Below are 13,086 nucleotides of genomic sequence, written 5' to 3'. Positions count from 1 at the left end.
AGGGGATATCCATACAAAAGGAACGGCACAACGGGATTAAGCGGCAGCTTGGAGTTTCTATATAGGTAACAAGCGCCATCATGCCCCAAGGGCTGGCAGTTGTATTTTGCAGTTCTTTTCTGTATATTTTCCAATGAACGAGATGACCGAGCACAACAGGTGTCGATCTATCGGTGCCTGTCTACATCTGGACGTTTATGAAGCCGGCTGGCTGCTCTCCTTGGAGTATACCCGCTTCTCGACGCCAATGTCCTCGTTCCTGAAGACGTCAGCAGGATGTTGGAGAGTAGAGGATGGAAGGTCACACGCACCACAGCTCGGGGCTCTTGGCGATGAATGCCTCCATGAGCTCGCGGCACTCGCTGTTGTCGAGCACGACGACGTCGATGCCGCGCTGCTTCAGGTAGGCCTCGCCGCCGAGGAACGTGCGGTTCTCGCCGATGACGACGCGCTTAATGCCGTAGAGGATACAAGCGCCGGTGCCTATGAGGTAAGCACGTGGGGGAAGGAGAGTGGAGGGAGGAAGTATGGAATAAAACTCACACATGTCGCAGGGTGATAGCGTCGTGTACATTGTGCTTCCTAAAGCCAAGTCCATTTTAGCACGTCAGTACGTCGAGATCGAGGAAGAGTGATGCGGCCGCCAACCCCTGCACCAATACGCACCCTTGTAGGCGCTCGCCGACAGCCGGCCGGTGTTGTAGAGCGTCGACGTCTCGCCCTGGCGCAGACAGTGAGCAGACAGACAAGAAGATGGGCTGGAGCAGGAAAACCGAAACCCGAATACCGAAAACCCACATGGTGGATGGGCGAGCCCAGCTGCACGCGCTGGTTGCGGCCCTTGCCCATCAGCGTGCCATCGGCGGAGACGAGGGCGGCGCCGATCTGTGCCATGGTCAGCCTGGGCTGCGAACCGATCACAAACAGGGCACAAAACAGACGAAACGAGGCAAAGACAGGAGAAGGGCAAACACACCGGGACGCCACCCTCGGCGAAGCCGGCCTTGGCCTCGTCGAGGGCGATCTGGAGAGCTTCCTGGTCGGAGAGCATGGCGACGGCGAGCTGGTGCGAAGGAAAAGGGAAAGGAGGAAACAAAAGAGAGGCCGAGAACGGACGAGGGAAAAAAGGCGTACACTTGAAGATCACCGAATGGGAAGAGTGGGGTCTCGGCAGACGTAGAGGCCCCGCCGATAAGACGAGGCTTGCCCGATAGTAGCGTGTTCCGGGCGTTTTCCCATAGCCCGTTCCTGCCTCAACGGGCAAGGCCTCGCCGGAAGGCACAGTGCAGCGCACGTGAACGCCTCCCGTCGGCCGAAGATGCGATCGTTGGTCTCTGGCTATGAAGCCGAGAGGAAGGAGGATCGGGGCCGTTCAAGGTGCTCGCACTTTGTTTGTATCCCGTTTGATGTCAACGTCGATGTATGAGTACGAGCACGTTGAAGAAGCGGCAAGGCAACTACGATTACGGCTACAAGTGCTGAAAGTGGATCGTCTAGGAAATCTTTATATACTGCCGATATAGCATGAAAACCATCCATGCCGTCTTTACATCGCTAGTAATCCTATGCGGATTTGTTTATAACGTTCTACAAAATGTCATGCACAGTGACAAGCTAGCAGCGAAATCGCCGTCGAACAATGCTCGCAATTCCCACAAGTAATATTGACCCAGTATTCAAGTGGTTATTGTCTGAATCATGTCTCTCCGCTCTCTTGTCAACACTCGTAACACATGATTCGCTCACTTCTGTGCCGGCCCTCACCACCGGGAAACCTCAGTCGATGCTATCGTCGCGCAGGCGAAACAATTGTGCCATGACCTCGTCAGGCCGCGACCGGATGGCATTGTGGTACAGGGTGTTGGTCTCAAACACTTTGATGTTTCCCACCTTTCTGGCTGTCTCCCGCGCCAGCTCATAGTCTACGTACAGGTCGTTGATATAGCTGGCTGCGTAAACGGGCACGCGGTTTTCGGCTAGTTGCTTCTCGTCGTACAGGGGCTCCCAGTCGTCGTACTCAGCAAGGATGTTGGCCGCCTCCTTTATCTGCATGAGCTCTGGATAGGTGTCGAACATGAAGGGATCTAGAGAGTTGGAAAATATAAGAAAAGAGAAGATTCTCAGGAAAGAATTCAAAGAAAGAGACATGAACTCACAGATCATCTCGCCGGAAAAGTAGTGGTGGGGCTGGCCCTCGGCGACGGGCGAGATGACGGACTGTTCCAGCCACTGGAACTGTTCGAACTCGGCAGCGACGCGCTGTGCAGCCCAGCGCGAAGCGATGCCCTTGTCGTAGCAGTAGATGGGCTCGTGCAGAATGCCGTAGATCGGCATGCTGTCAAGGGGGAAGAACTGCTCGACGGCGGTCAGCGTGGGCCGCGACAGTATGCCGAGACGGTCGATGTCGGTGCGCATGCGCAGCAGGATGGCATGGGTGTTATCGAGGCCGCCGTGGAAGCCAAAGGCATAGCCAAAGGTGAGCACACGGTGGAAGGTCAGCAGGCCGCCAGCCGGCAGGGGCAGACCGCCGTCGGGCTGCTTGTTGAGAAAGTTGCCAATGATGCGAAGCGCCTGCGAGTCCTCAGGAAACTTGCGGAAGTAGGCCTGGTTGCGCTCCAGCGCCTTGCGGTACGTCGCCCGGTACACCTCGTCGGCCGTGTGGCCCACGGGCGCCAGGCCGCCTGTCAAAAAGACTTCGCGCAGGCTGTCTGGGTGATTGGATAGGTACGTGAGGCTGACAAAGCCGCCAAACGACTGCCCCATGATGGACCAGCTGCGCCGTGTCGTCGGCTGGTCAGCTGTCAGACAGCGCCGCACTGCCTCGAGGTCACGCACGATGTTGTCGGCCCGGAACTGTCGCAGATACTCGGCCTGGGCGGTCGCGGATCCGCGTTGCTGCAGCGTCGCCGCACTCACCGGCGTGCTCATTCCCGTGCCGCGGTAGTCCAGGAAGAGCAGCTGATACCCGCGACCGAGCAGAAGCCGCGTGATCGGGTAGTCCTGCGGCTCCCGGTTGCCCGCTCCTGGCCCACCCTCCAGGTAGGCCAGCCACGGCTTGCCAAAGAGGAGGTCGCGTAGCCCATTGCCTGCGTGCATCTCCGTGCTCCACGGCGGCTGACTGGCCACGATCGGCTTCTCGTGCTTAAAGGCCGCCCGTCCAAACAACCGGATCTTCTCGCCGTCCGGGTCCCGGTAGTTGAGCGGCACATCGAAGAACAGCTCTGCCACGAGCAGTTGTGCTGTCCTTGTCAGCAAACATCCTGCCGTCCTGCATGCACCACCAGGCCGCTTCCACACAACTCACATGGTAGACAGTGCAGATTGCTGCTCACAAGCGTGGCCGCGGGAATGACCCGCCCTGCAGCTCGCAAAGGCAGAGCCATGTGATTGTTTCTTCCTCTGTGTCGAGATTGCCGGGAAGCCTTGTTTTGTCGTTCAATTGTCGCCTACGATGCCGTCTTTGTGTTGACTGTTGCCCAATGAGGAGAACGGTACAGGCCGAAAAGCAAGGATCGTTGCAGTTGAACAGCCAATGCAGCCGTGGTCAAACAGCAGCACAGGGTTAAGCGCACGGCACAAGCAAGACACGAGGCACGAGGCAATGGACTATTCAAAAGGGCCGCTGATAGAAGCTGCCTAACCCAAAGGAAGAAGGTGGTGGGACTGGTGTTCTGAAGACCACCCACTGGCGCACTCAATCCGGTCGGGTTGTTGGCTTTCGACTTCGTCAATGGTGCAGAATGCGTGCCACATCGAAAAGAAAGGTTGCTCGGTACATATGAACTATGTAGATGAATATGTAGAGTTTAATTAATCCATTTTTTACGTCTCCAATCAGATTTCATGTGTCCAGATGCAGGTTCAATCGGTGAGGAAGGGGCCACCAAGTCCTCAAGTCGCACTGCACCTTCTTTTTTGAACTGAATGATTCGTGGCGCTGGCCTGAAGGCGGGGAATACCGGTGAATGTCCGCCGATAAGATAACCCGACTTTCTGCCAGAAGTTCTCACTAGTCGAATTTGCGCCCATTATTAATCCTCGACTGATTTTTTTCTTCCTTTCTCTTCCTTTTCCCTCCTGTACTTTGTTGGCCATCGCGCCTTCTGTTCTTCCGTTCATCCCGCCTTCCCCTCCCATCTTCGTCAGGAGATTTTTCGCGTTCCATCGTTCCATCTTTTGATTAGCATCCCTGTTTCCACCTGTTTTTAATTGCCATCTAATTCATATCCGCGTTTTCTTTACGCTTTTCTCAGTCACTGTAACTTTTAACATTTTCGATTTCTAACATACATTCCCTACTACCCATGGTATGACTCGTCAGGACGACATTGAGACTCTTGCCGAGTCTTTCTACACTCTTGCCGATGAGGTACAGAGCTTGATCGATCGGAAGACGATCTTGGAGCATAAGCTGCGCTTTGCGACCGAACAGGTACGTTGTCTTGGAGACTGCATGTTTTACTATCACTCTTTTGCATCTTGCTTTCGCATTTTTTCGGTCTCCACCTCGGGATTCTGTCACTGCAAGCTGCAAAGCTCACTTTGTGCCTCTTTCGGACCCTGTTCGAACTCGCATGTTTTCTTTATGATGATTTACATTAGCTCTAGATCTGGAGCCGCTTGTAACGGCCAAGATAGACACTATTATTACCATTCTCTGATCAAAGAAACTGGCTCCTGCTTCCTTTTTTACCTTTTGGCAGTACCTGCGTCGTTTATAGCTCTGTTTGAACTTTGCTAACCGACAAACAGTACCAGTATCTTGCCGACAAGTATGCTCCAGCAGGCCCAGAGATCTCGGAGACACTGGCACAGCTCCAGTTACCACCTGACCTGCATCAACCCGTAACGATTCACGGTGCATATGTGCCGTTGCCAAAGCGTGGGCAGGCGGGCTGCAATCAGCATCAGCTGGCTCTATTAATCAGAGACGGCCGACGCGCTGCCCAGGAGTTGGCCGCTCGAAATGTAGTTCAGGACAATATATCGTCTAAAGCATCTACAAGCCCACCGTCAACCGTCATGGAGCAGGACTTTACAGTTGAAGGGAAGAAGGGAATGCTTCAGTGCCCGTTCTCAGCCGTGAAATCGGAACAACAGTCGCAGCAGCAAAAAGAAGAACCGCAGCATGAGGGAGAGGAACAAAAACCGCCGAACCTACAGCAGAACGTAAGCCCAACTGGTAGTGACAAGCCAGGTGGTGCTGATGCTGCCGAGGTCACTGTTACGGCAGAGAATAGGTCGGATCCTACACCCCACGATTCTGCAGATCCTATCTGTGCCACGATGCTTGAGGAGGCAAAGTCGCAGACTGCCCCTTCCAGCGCAGGCGCTGTCAAGTGTCCGATACGATTTATGGACCAGCACTCCCCAGAGGAGATTGCACACTACGTGGAAACGCACAAGCATGAGCTTCCGCGGAGCCATGCCATCTGCGTGCGGCGGTACAACAAAAACGAAGAGCAAATCCGCAAGCTTGATGCAAAATATGGGAGCTTAGTCAGCATGATCTCAGGACTGGGCCATCTGCACCAGCCAATGCTCCCTCTGCCTGAGGGTGGAGGACCGGAAGATCAGGCCGAACGGGCTGAGCTTCACCGGAGCTCTAACGAGCGAGTTGAAGACTGGGCCAAGGCTGTCAGTGTGGGCGCTGTTGATGGGCGGCCAGGCAACATGAACGGAGAAGACGACGAATCCTATGAACGGCGTAGTCGGAGCCGTACTCGTGCTGGCAGCCTGGGCGACTGCCACATCAACGCGGTCGCGGGTGTTGACGAGATCGACGGGGATCGCCAGAGCCACTTTAACCGCCCATTGAAGGAGGTCAGGCTGGGCGAATCTCCAAGCCGGCCTTGGGGCATTGCCGTTCCTTTGTCGTCGTTGCCAAATGCCAACACGGAGCCGCCGCTGTCACCACCAGCTGCGCCAGTTCGCATGCCAAGTCCCCGTTTAGGGGCTCGTCGCCCCGTGCCTCTTGATGCTTCCAGTCCCCCGAAGGCGCGCAAATGCCCTTTTGATCACACCAAGCTTGCTGCTGCTGGTGCGCCGGCTTTTCCATCGCCTCATGGACATGAAAACGGTCCTGAGGCGGGTCCTCGTCAAGAGGAGCCTGAAAAGGGCTTTGTCCTGCCTGTGGTTGCAGAAACAGAGTCACCGACTACGCCCGTGAAGCCGCGAATGCCCCAGGCGGCGTACATGCCTCAGACAATGCACACGGCGCAGATGCCGTCATCGACGTCTTATCAGCCGGCGCCGGCTTTCGTCAACTTCACTCCTCCTACAACTGCGACCAAGGGAGACAGCACTGCTCCACAGATGCTGTTTACTGGACCTGTTTTCATTGGCTACTCCATGGAGCAGGCAGTTCAGTTTATGCAGCACTTCCAGAACATGCAGAAGTGAGCCTGCTGTTCTTAATTTTCTTGTCTGACCTTCAGTGGTGCAGACCTACTTTTATACGTATAATATATGTGGTACGAGGATTGAATTTGAGGGTTGAATTCCAAGGGTTTCTCATTTCAGCGATGGCGTTTGGAAAGTTGCGCTACGACTGCTGCTTATATGCCCAACGGCGTTTGGGATGTGGTGCGCGAGCAGTAATTCATAGCATGAAATGAATATAGTTTTTCAGTCGCAAGATACGATTTAAATGTCCACTGATGATCATAACCATTGTGATTTTCTTCTATCTGGCTAAGAGCCAAAGCCATTGAGTCGACAGATTCGACGTAGGCAAGCAAACCAATCAAGCAGACATACACAAAATGATACCCAGAATGCAATGTAATGCAGATGCAAAAACAAAACACAACACCGGAAACCAATCGACCCCGACCCCAAACCCCCAATGCTCGTTCACATATATCTAAAAGTACGCGATGTTCCGTCTATTCCTCAGCCCTGGGACTGCGTTTATCTACTCGGAACAAGTGCTCACTGCTTGCGCGAGGCCGGCGCTTTTGCAGGCTCACTATCTCCGTCGCGATATGTCGCTGCACGACCGCTGTTGCCTTGACCTTCCGCGGCGGTGCTGCTGTCCGCTCCATCGCTGTCGGCGAACTGGTCGGTGGCCCACAGAGAGATGTCGTCTTCGTCCATCAGGGCAGCGACATCGACGTCATCAGGGTTGAGCAGCTCCCCATTGTCACTATCGGCATAGGGGCCATCCTCGCCGGTGGTTAAGCCAGCGCGACCCTCCTCAGCACCTTCGCCAGCGTCAAGCTCAGCAGCGCGAGCCATGGTGCGTCGGAAGACCAGCAGGCCGATGCCGACACCGAAGAGACCAAAGATCATCATACTGATATAGTTGACAGCCTTGTCGCCAACGGACATGGAGTCGCCCTCCTCGGCTAGTTTGGCGATGCGGCTGCCGATGAAGACATGGACGATGAGTTTCGGGCTGGAAGGAAAGAGTTAGCGGGGAGAGAAAAGAACGAAGAAAAGCAGTAGAAGATGAAAAAGATGAACAAACCTTGCCATGGCCGTGCTGAGGGCAAAGGACAGCGGGGTGATGCTGGGGATGGTAGCCAGGAAGCCGTTGCTGAGGCTGTAGGGCAGGGGACAGAAGCGGACGGCGGCGAGGACCCAAAGGCCATCCTGGCGGAGGACGTGGCCGAGGGCGACAAAGCGGCGATCGTCACCGACGAGGCGGTCAACATAGCGGCTAAGCACGCCGCGGCTAGCAAGGAACGAGACGAGGCTGCCGGCGACGCTGGCAGTAGCGGCCAGCGGCCAGCCCCAAGGGAAGCCGTAGACGATGCCGGCGGTCGTGCAGGCGGTACTGTATCCGATGATGGGCGGAAAGGCGGACGCGAAGATGAGCAGCCAGACGAGCACCCAGCCACCACGGAGGTCGTGCCAGCCCTTGGCCACGGGGCCGAGCCATGCAAAGATCCGATGGCTGTACGTGAGCAGCAGCACGCCGGCGCAAAAGCCGGCCGCCATGCCGAGAGCCACAAAGACGCGCTGTAATGGAGGCAGCCGCACAAAGTAGCCGGCCGCGTGGTCGGCCGCCGTGCGCACGCTTGCCGCCAACGACGCGAGCATCTCGCTGCCCTGGGCCAGCTGTCCACGGACGCCTGAGCGCGACGACGGGCTCCGGCCGAGACTGTAGCGCCGTCCGAGTCGGTTGGTATCCGAGACAGATCTGCTGCTGTTGCCGGCGGGGCCGGGCTGCGACCATGGCGGCGGTTCGTCCGGTGCGGTCGGCAGCCGGATCGGCGGTGTTGTCGAAGCCATGGTGAGGAGGGGCAGGAGGAGGAGACGGACGATCAAAAACCGGTCGCTGAGATTGGGATCGTCGAGATTGGACAGAAGAAGAGCAGACAGGAGAGCGTGCCTCTTTGCTCCGTAAATGGAAATGAGCTCCTCGTTGATCAATTGCGTCTAGCCGGATCCATGGAAAAGCTGCAGAGCTTGGCAGAAACAAAGGCGCAATCGAGATGCAGCAGAACCGGCGATGGAGAGTTGTCCTGTGCAGCTCGAGAGGAAAGACGGAGCTCGCTTTGGAAGCTTAGGTGCCTTGCGGCCAACGAGCGGTCCAGGCAGGAGCAATCGTCACCTGGATGTCGGCCAGGTTACGTAATCGCAGCCCCTAGTTTCGCGTTCCTGCCTATGGGGTGACTCGCAGCCAGTCGCAATGATTGCATCTGACCAATGGGATGTGTCTGCTGGTAATGACGGATAGCGCAGTCTCACTGCAAACTGCGCCCCAAAGGCACAGCCAACATAGCAGGCGTTACCGCATCGGGCTGCATCGTGCGAGCCTTTGCTTGTAAAAGCTCTGTGTGTCTGTCGTGATGCAAGCCGTAAGACGGGAATTGTGTATATATAAGAGAGACAACCGATGGTCTCTCGTGTTCGTAGCATCTTTTATAACACATTCAAAGAAAAAGGCCTATTACACATTTTTTAAAGCAAACCCAGCCATCCTTTCCTATCTCAATCACTCTGTTCTAATACAATCCTTACCCTGAATTTATACTTCTTCTTCATCCATCATGCCTATCATCCGAGACCTTCTTGGCATGGCCATGTCCTCGGGCGGATCCAACAATAACGGATATGGCGTCAGTGGTCCCAACAACGGCTCATACTACAACGACAATGACTACCGTGGCAGACCAATGGACAGCCGCGCGCTGCGGCGGGAGCTGCGCCACCAGCGGTCCATGGACAAGCTGTACGAGCGGCAGATGCGCCGCGAGAACGGTCTGATTCGGACCGGCGTGAGGGCCGTTGTCAACCACCTCGGCCAGTCGTCCGGCCAGTCGTCCGGACAGCCACTCCAGCCAGCACAGATGTATGAACCGGAACGGCCGATGGAGCCTGTATATCCTCGACAGCAGCAACAGCCAATGAGGCAAGCTCCAATACAGGAGCAGGGCGTGTTCTATGGCCGGCCAGCCAGCCCGCAATACACGCAGCAGGGCTACGGACAGCCGGTCCTCGGAAGTCGTGATCTCACGCAGCGGTCGATCGGCGAGGTGGAGTTGACAGAGCCGCCGCCACCATACCACAGCGCAATGTGGTCAGACAGCGAGAAGCAGCCGCTGTCGGACGAGTTTACAAGGTAGCGGATGGGACTCGTGAAGACATGAGTCGAGGGCTTGGGCTGTATCTGCACATTTTAATTTTCGGCATTAGACACCTCTATTGAATGCATCCCATCTTTATGTCCCTTTAGGTGTGATATGACCCGAATATCAGAACCGGTCCACTGCTTGCTTATTGCTGTTGTTAGCCACTAATGTACATTTGTCCTGCTCATCGCGTAATGTCCTGATTAAAAAACGAGGCCATTCATTTATTCAGCAGCCTTTGCCAGGGCGGAGAGAGAGCAAGAGAGAGAAGGAAGGCCAGGCCCAGGCCCGTGTTACAATCCTTTGTCCCCTCTTCCATCTGCCTGCTTGGCCTCTCTCTACCGCTCGCCCGCCAGACGCCGTGCCTGCACCTCACCGAGGGCCCGCGACCCGCTCAGAACGGCAACGGCGCCGACGACACCGACAACCGGCAGGGTCTGGAACAGGTTCCACGATGTGTAGTAGAGGAGGAAGATGCCTTCGAGAGCGACGACGGAGCCAAAGAAGGAGGCGTGCGACACGGGCGCAGCTGCTAGCGCCTTGCTGAGATGACTGACATTGGCACCAAGCACGAGCCACTAGAGAGAGAGAGGTGTCAGTATTTCCATTTTCCGCAGTGGTGGCCCCCATCTCGCGAACTGGTCGACTCACCCCCACGAATAGAGCCGGCAGGGCGGCGGCCACAAGCAGCACGAAGCACAGGCTGATCGGCTTGGGCGGCGACTGCGGGTCAGCGCGGAAGATGTGGTGAATCTCGGGCAGCTTGCCAAAGCGCTCGGGCGCCTCGTAGACCAGAGGAGCGGCGCTGGCGTCAACCTGCAGCTGGAGGTCGAAGACGGGCGCAGCGTAGCCCTGGGCCGAGCCGAACGAGCCGATCACGATGCTGGCGCGCAGCGGCTGCTTGGCCAGCACGAGCTGCACGGGAATGTCCTTTTGCGCCTAAGAAGCCGAGTTAGCCGGCGATCGGAGAACAAAAGGACAGAAAAAAAAGAAAAAGAAAAAGAAAACGCACAATCTGGACGGTGCCCTTGCCGCTCTCCTTAACGGTCAGCGGGAAGGGCGCCTCGAGGCCAGACTCGACGTCTTGCAGCAGCAGAAAGGCCTGGTGTGGACGCTTGGCCTTGCCGCTGTCCTTGGCCGTCAGGCTGATTTTGGCGACGCCATCGCTGCCGAGCCGGATGGCCGATGCCAGCGGGTTCCTCGCATTGAGCCTGGGACGTGTCAGAGGCCGGACGGATGCGCCAAAACAGTCACGCAGAGGCAGGGCCTACTTCTCCTGCACCGTGTCGCTGCTGCCCTTGGCCTTGACCGATATGCTGGCCTCGTCGAAAGACCAGGACGAGGCGGCCTGAGCAACTCCAGCTGCCACCAGCAGCAGGGATGAGGCGAATGCCGAATGCAGCCGCATTGTTGCTGGGCGAGAGAACGGGGGGCGAGGAAGACGAAAGGGATTGGTCGGAAAGGCAAACACAAGGGTGGAGGCAGATGTCCAGAGAGGTTGCGGCGAAGAGATGCTGTCGTCGGATGTCCCCCGCCAAGAAGAGAACACGGTTCTTGTTCCAGCTTTACAGAGCTTCTAGCAATGCCCTGCCAAAAGCAGTTACGTGTCTCTCTGTGGAGTCTGTACATTGGCACGTGTCCGGGCACGTGTTTTGCGGCATGCTAGTGGACCTGTTTCTACGGCCCCGCACAGGTGAAATGTACTTTGTATGTATTTACTCGTTTATACTCTGTACGTGGCGCACTTTTCTACTATGTATGGCGTTTGCCTTGTTTGACAATATTCCCAACCGGCTGAAGCAGACGCTTTTCTAACGTTCTCTCACAACTCTGTCTTGGCTTCTCGTGATGCTTGCCTTTTTACAGGAGGCAGGAAGCCATCGAGCTCCATCCACTCGGCGACGAAGGCCGCCACGATCTTGGCCCAGTCCTGCATCGTGGACGGGTCCAGGTGCTGGCCGTCGTCGTCCATGGTGTGCCACACGCGCGGGAACGGACTGGGGATGATGTGGAGGATGTCGACGCCGCGGGCCATGAAAGGGACGTGGTCATCCTCGACGAAACCGCGGGCGAATTGTGTAGAGCTCTTGGCAGCCTCGGGCAGAAAGTTGCGCTGGGGCCGCGACTCGAGCAGCTCGAGCTTCCGCATGCGCTCTTCCAGGGCGGCCATGTGCTGATAGGCCCAATGGGTGGTCTGGAAGTACGACGGCACCTTGGGGCTGGCAGAGCCGAGGAGGTCGAGCAGGACGAAGAGGCTGATGGAGCTCAAGGGCGTGGGAAAGGTCGAGAGGGCCTCGTAGGGAGTGGCTTCCCAGTCCTCGGCCAGAGCCCTGGGGTGTGTGTGTTAGCAGGTGCCACGAGCGCGACAGAGAGCGCGAGGGAGAGCTCACCTGGCGCCGTAGAGCGAGTCTGTGGCGGACCACTTGACCCAGGCCTCTTCGCCGTCGAGCAGCAGGATCTGCACGCCGCGCTCCTCCTCGAGCCCGCTGCCAGCCTCGCCCGCCGCTGTCATGGCATCCCACTTGGCCGTGAGGGCGGCATCGATGGCGCGGCCGACGTGCATCAGCATGGCGCAGGGCGCGGCGCTGTCGATGGCGCCGAGGAAGCCTTCGGGCTGGTAGAGGGTGTCGTAGTGGGCGACGAGCGTGAGGCGGGCCACGTCACCTGGTGCTGCCCACGGCGGGTCACGGCGGAAGATCAGGTTGGCAAACGGAACCTCGCGGTCGCCCGTGGCTGGCGTGCGTGCCGTCGTGTTGTGCCATTGGATCTGCCAGGCCGGCAGGCTCTGCTGGAAGAAGCGCACAAAATGCTGCTGCACCGCCCGCGAGCCTGGCGTTCCCGGTACACGCGGCACTAGGATCGGCGCCAGCAATGCCCCGTTCTGGATGTCAAAGTCGGCGCCGGCCGCCGGGATCCGCCGGAGTGCCTCGTCCGAGAGCGGGCTGTAGGCTGCCACCACGGCCATGGACGAGGCCATCACCAGGAGGAAGAGGAGCGCCAGCAGAAAGAGGCATGTCGGACGAGACAGTCGAAGACGGAGGCGGTGCCCGGACGAGGACGAGGACGAGAAATCGACCGAACCCGAAGCCGGAGAAGAAGCAAAAGTTCGCCGGGTCATGATCGCAGTGGTGGATATCGACGGCAGTGTCAATCCAGCGAGGTGTTTCTGCAGGCCGTCAGAGGCATTGCCCAGTGGTCCACCAGCAGAAGAGCAGGGGCAAGAGTGTGGTGGCACTGGAAAACGGCCGCTTCGAGCCCAAGGAGAAATTGAACAGGATGTGAATAGCACCAGATGCGGGACGTCAGGGCTGCCACAGGGGAAACGTGCGAGCCGCAAAGGTCCTAGCGCGTGGCCAACGTGCGCCGATCGGTGGCCCACCATAACATCTTACGGGGGGCCGCTTGCTGCAGCGAAAAGGGCAGGAGCTCACCCCCCGGCTGGCAGAGCAGGAATGGCTGTCCTTGGCTTCCTGTCGTCTCTCTCTAGGGCTCCTGGCCTTTCTGC

General features: G+C 57.3%; 7 protein-coding genes across 7 annotated transcripts; 2 read left to right on the top strand and 5 right to left on the bottom strand.

Moving 5' to 3' along the window:
- Positions 1 to 195: 195 nt before the first annotated feature.
- Positions 196 to 1,051, bottom strand: CMQ_7957 (cytosine deaminase; the record flags this gene model as incomplete). Its single annotated transcript, XM_014313597.1, has 6 exons — positions 196 to 259; positions 312 to 483; positions 544 to 582; positions 667 to 721; positions 799 to 906; positions 977 to 1,051. The coding sequence occupies 6 exons, from the start codon at positions 1,049 to 1,051 to the stop codon at positions 196 to 198; spliced, it is 513 nt and encodes a 170-aa protein (XP_014169072.1).
- Positions 1,052 to 1,776: 725 nt separating this feature from the next.
- CMQ_7982 (proline iminopeptidase) lies at positions 1,777 to 3,383 on the bottom strand (the record flags this gene model as incomplete). Its single annotated transcript, XM_014313622.1, has 3 exons — positions 1,777 to 2,084; positions 2,157 to 3,239; positions 3,305 to 3,383. 3 exons carry the CDS (start codon positions 3,381 to 3,383, stop codon positions 1,777 to 1,779), a joined length of 1,470 nt encoding a protein of 489 aa, XP_014169097.1.
- A 926-nt stretch (positions 3,384 to 4,309) lies between these two features.
- CMQ_7766 (uncharacterized protein) lies at positions 4,310 to 6,402 on the top strand (the record flags this gene model as incomplete). The annotated part of the gene is made up of 2 exons (XM_014313406.1): positions 4,310 to 4,432; positions 4,753 to 6,402. 2 exons carry the CDS (start codon positions 4,310 to 4,312, stop codon positions 6,400 to 6,402), a joined length of 1,773 nt encoding a protein of 590 aa, XP_014168881.1.
- A 531-nt stretch (positions 6,403 to 6,933) lies between these two features.
- On the bottom strand, positions 6,934 to 8,238 carry CMQ_7924 (tlg2-vesicle protein of; the record flags this gene model as incomplete). The annotated part of the gene is made up of 2 exons (XM_014313564.1): positions 6,934 to 7,399; positions 7,472 to 8,238. 2 exons carry the CDS (start codon positions 8,236 to 8,238, stop codon positions 6,934 to 6,936), a joined length of 1,233 nt encoding a protein of 410 aa, XP_014169039.1.
- A 761-nt stretch (positions 8,239 to 8,999) lies between these two features.
- Positions 9,000 to 9,575, top strand: CMQ_8010 (uncharacterized protein; the record flags this gene model as incomplete). The annotated part of the gene is made up of 1 exon (XM_014313650.1): positions 9,000 to 9,575. One exon carries the CDS (start codon positions 9,000 to 9,002, stop codon positions 9,573 to 9,575), a length of 576 nt encoding a protein of 191 aa, XP_014169125.1.
- Positions 9,576 to 9,919: 344 nt separating this feature from the next.
- CMQ_7829 (oligosaccharyltransferase subunit ribophorin) lies at positions 9,920 to 10,989 on the bottom strand (the record flags this gene model as incomplete). Its single annotated transcript, XM_014313469.1, has 4 exons — positions 9,920 to 10,159; positions 10,233 to 10,520; positions 10,594 to 10,792; positions 10,853 to 10,989. The coding sequence occupies 4 exons, from the start codon at positions 10,987 to 10,989 to the stop codon at positions 9,920 to 9,922; spliced, it is 864 nt and encodes a 287-aa protein (XP_014168944.1).
- A 414-nt stretch (positions 10,990 to 11,403) lies between these two features.
- Positions 11,404 to 12,699, bottom strand: CMQ_7797 (glutaminyl-peptide cyclotransferase; the record flags this gene model as incomplete). The annotated part of the gene is made up of 2 exons (XM_014313437.1): positions 11,404 to 11,911; positions 11,972 to 12,699. 2 exons carry the CDS (start codon positions 12,697 to 12,699, stop codon positions 11,404 to 11,406), a joined length of 1,236 nt encoding a protein of 411 aa, XP_014168912.1.
- Between the last annotated feature and the right edge of the window lie 387 nt (positions 12,700 to 13,086).

Source organism: Grosmannia clavigera (assembly GCF_000143105.1).
Source record: "Grosmannia clavigera kw1407 unplaced genomic scaffold GCSC_82, whole genome shotgun sequence".
NCBI classification, from domain to species: domain Eukaryota; kingdom Fungi; phylum Ascomycota; class Sordariomycetes; order Ophiostomatales; family Ophiostomataceae; genus Leptographium; species Leptographium clavigerum.
This window is presented reverse-complemented; position numbering and strand designations above follow the sequence as displayed.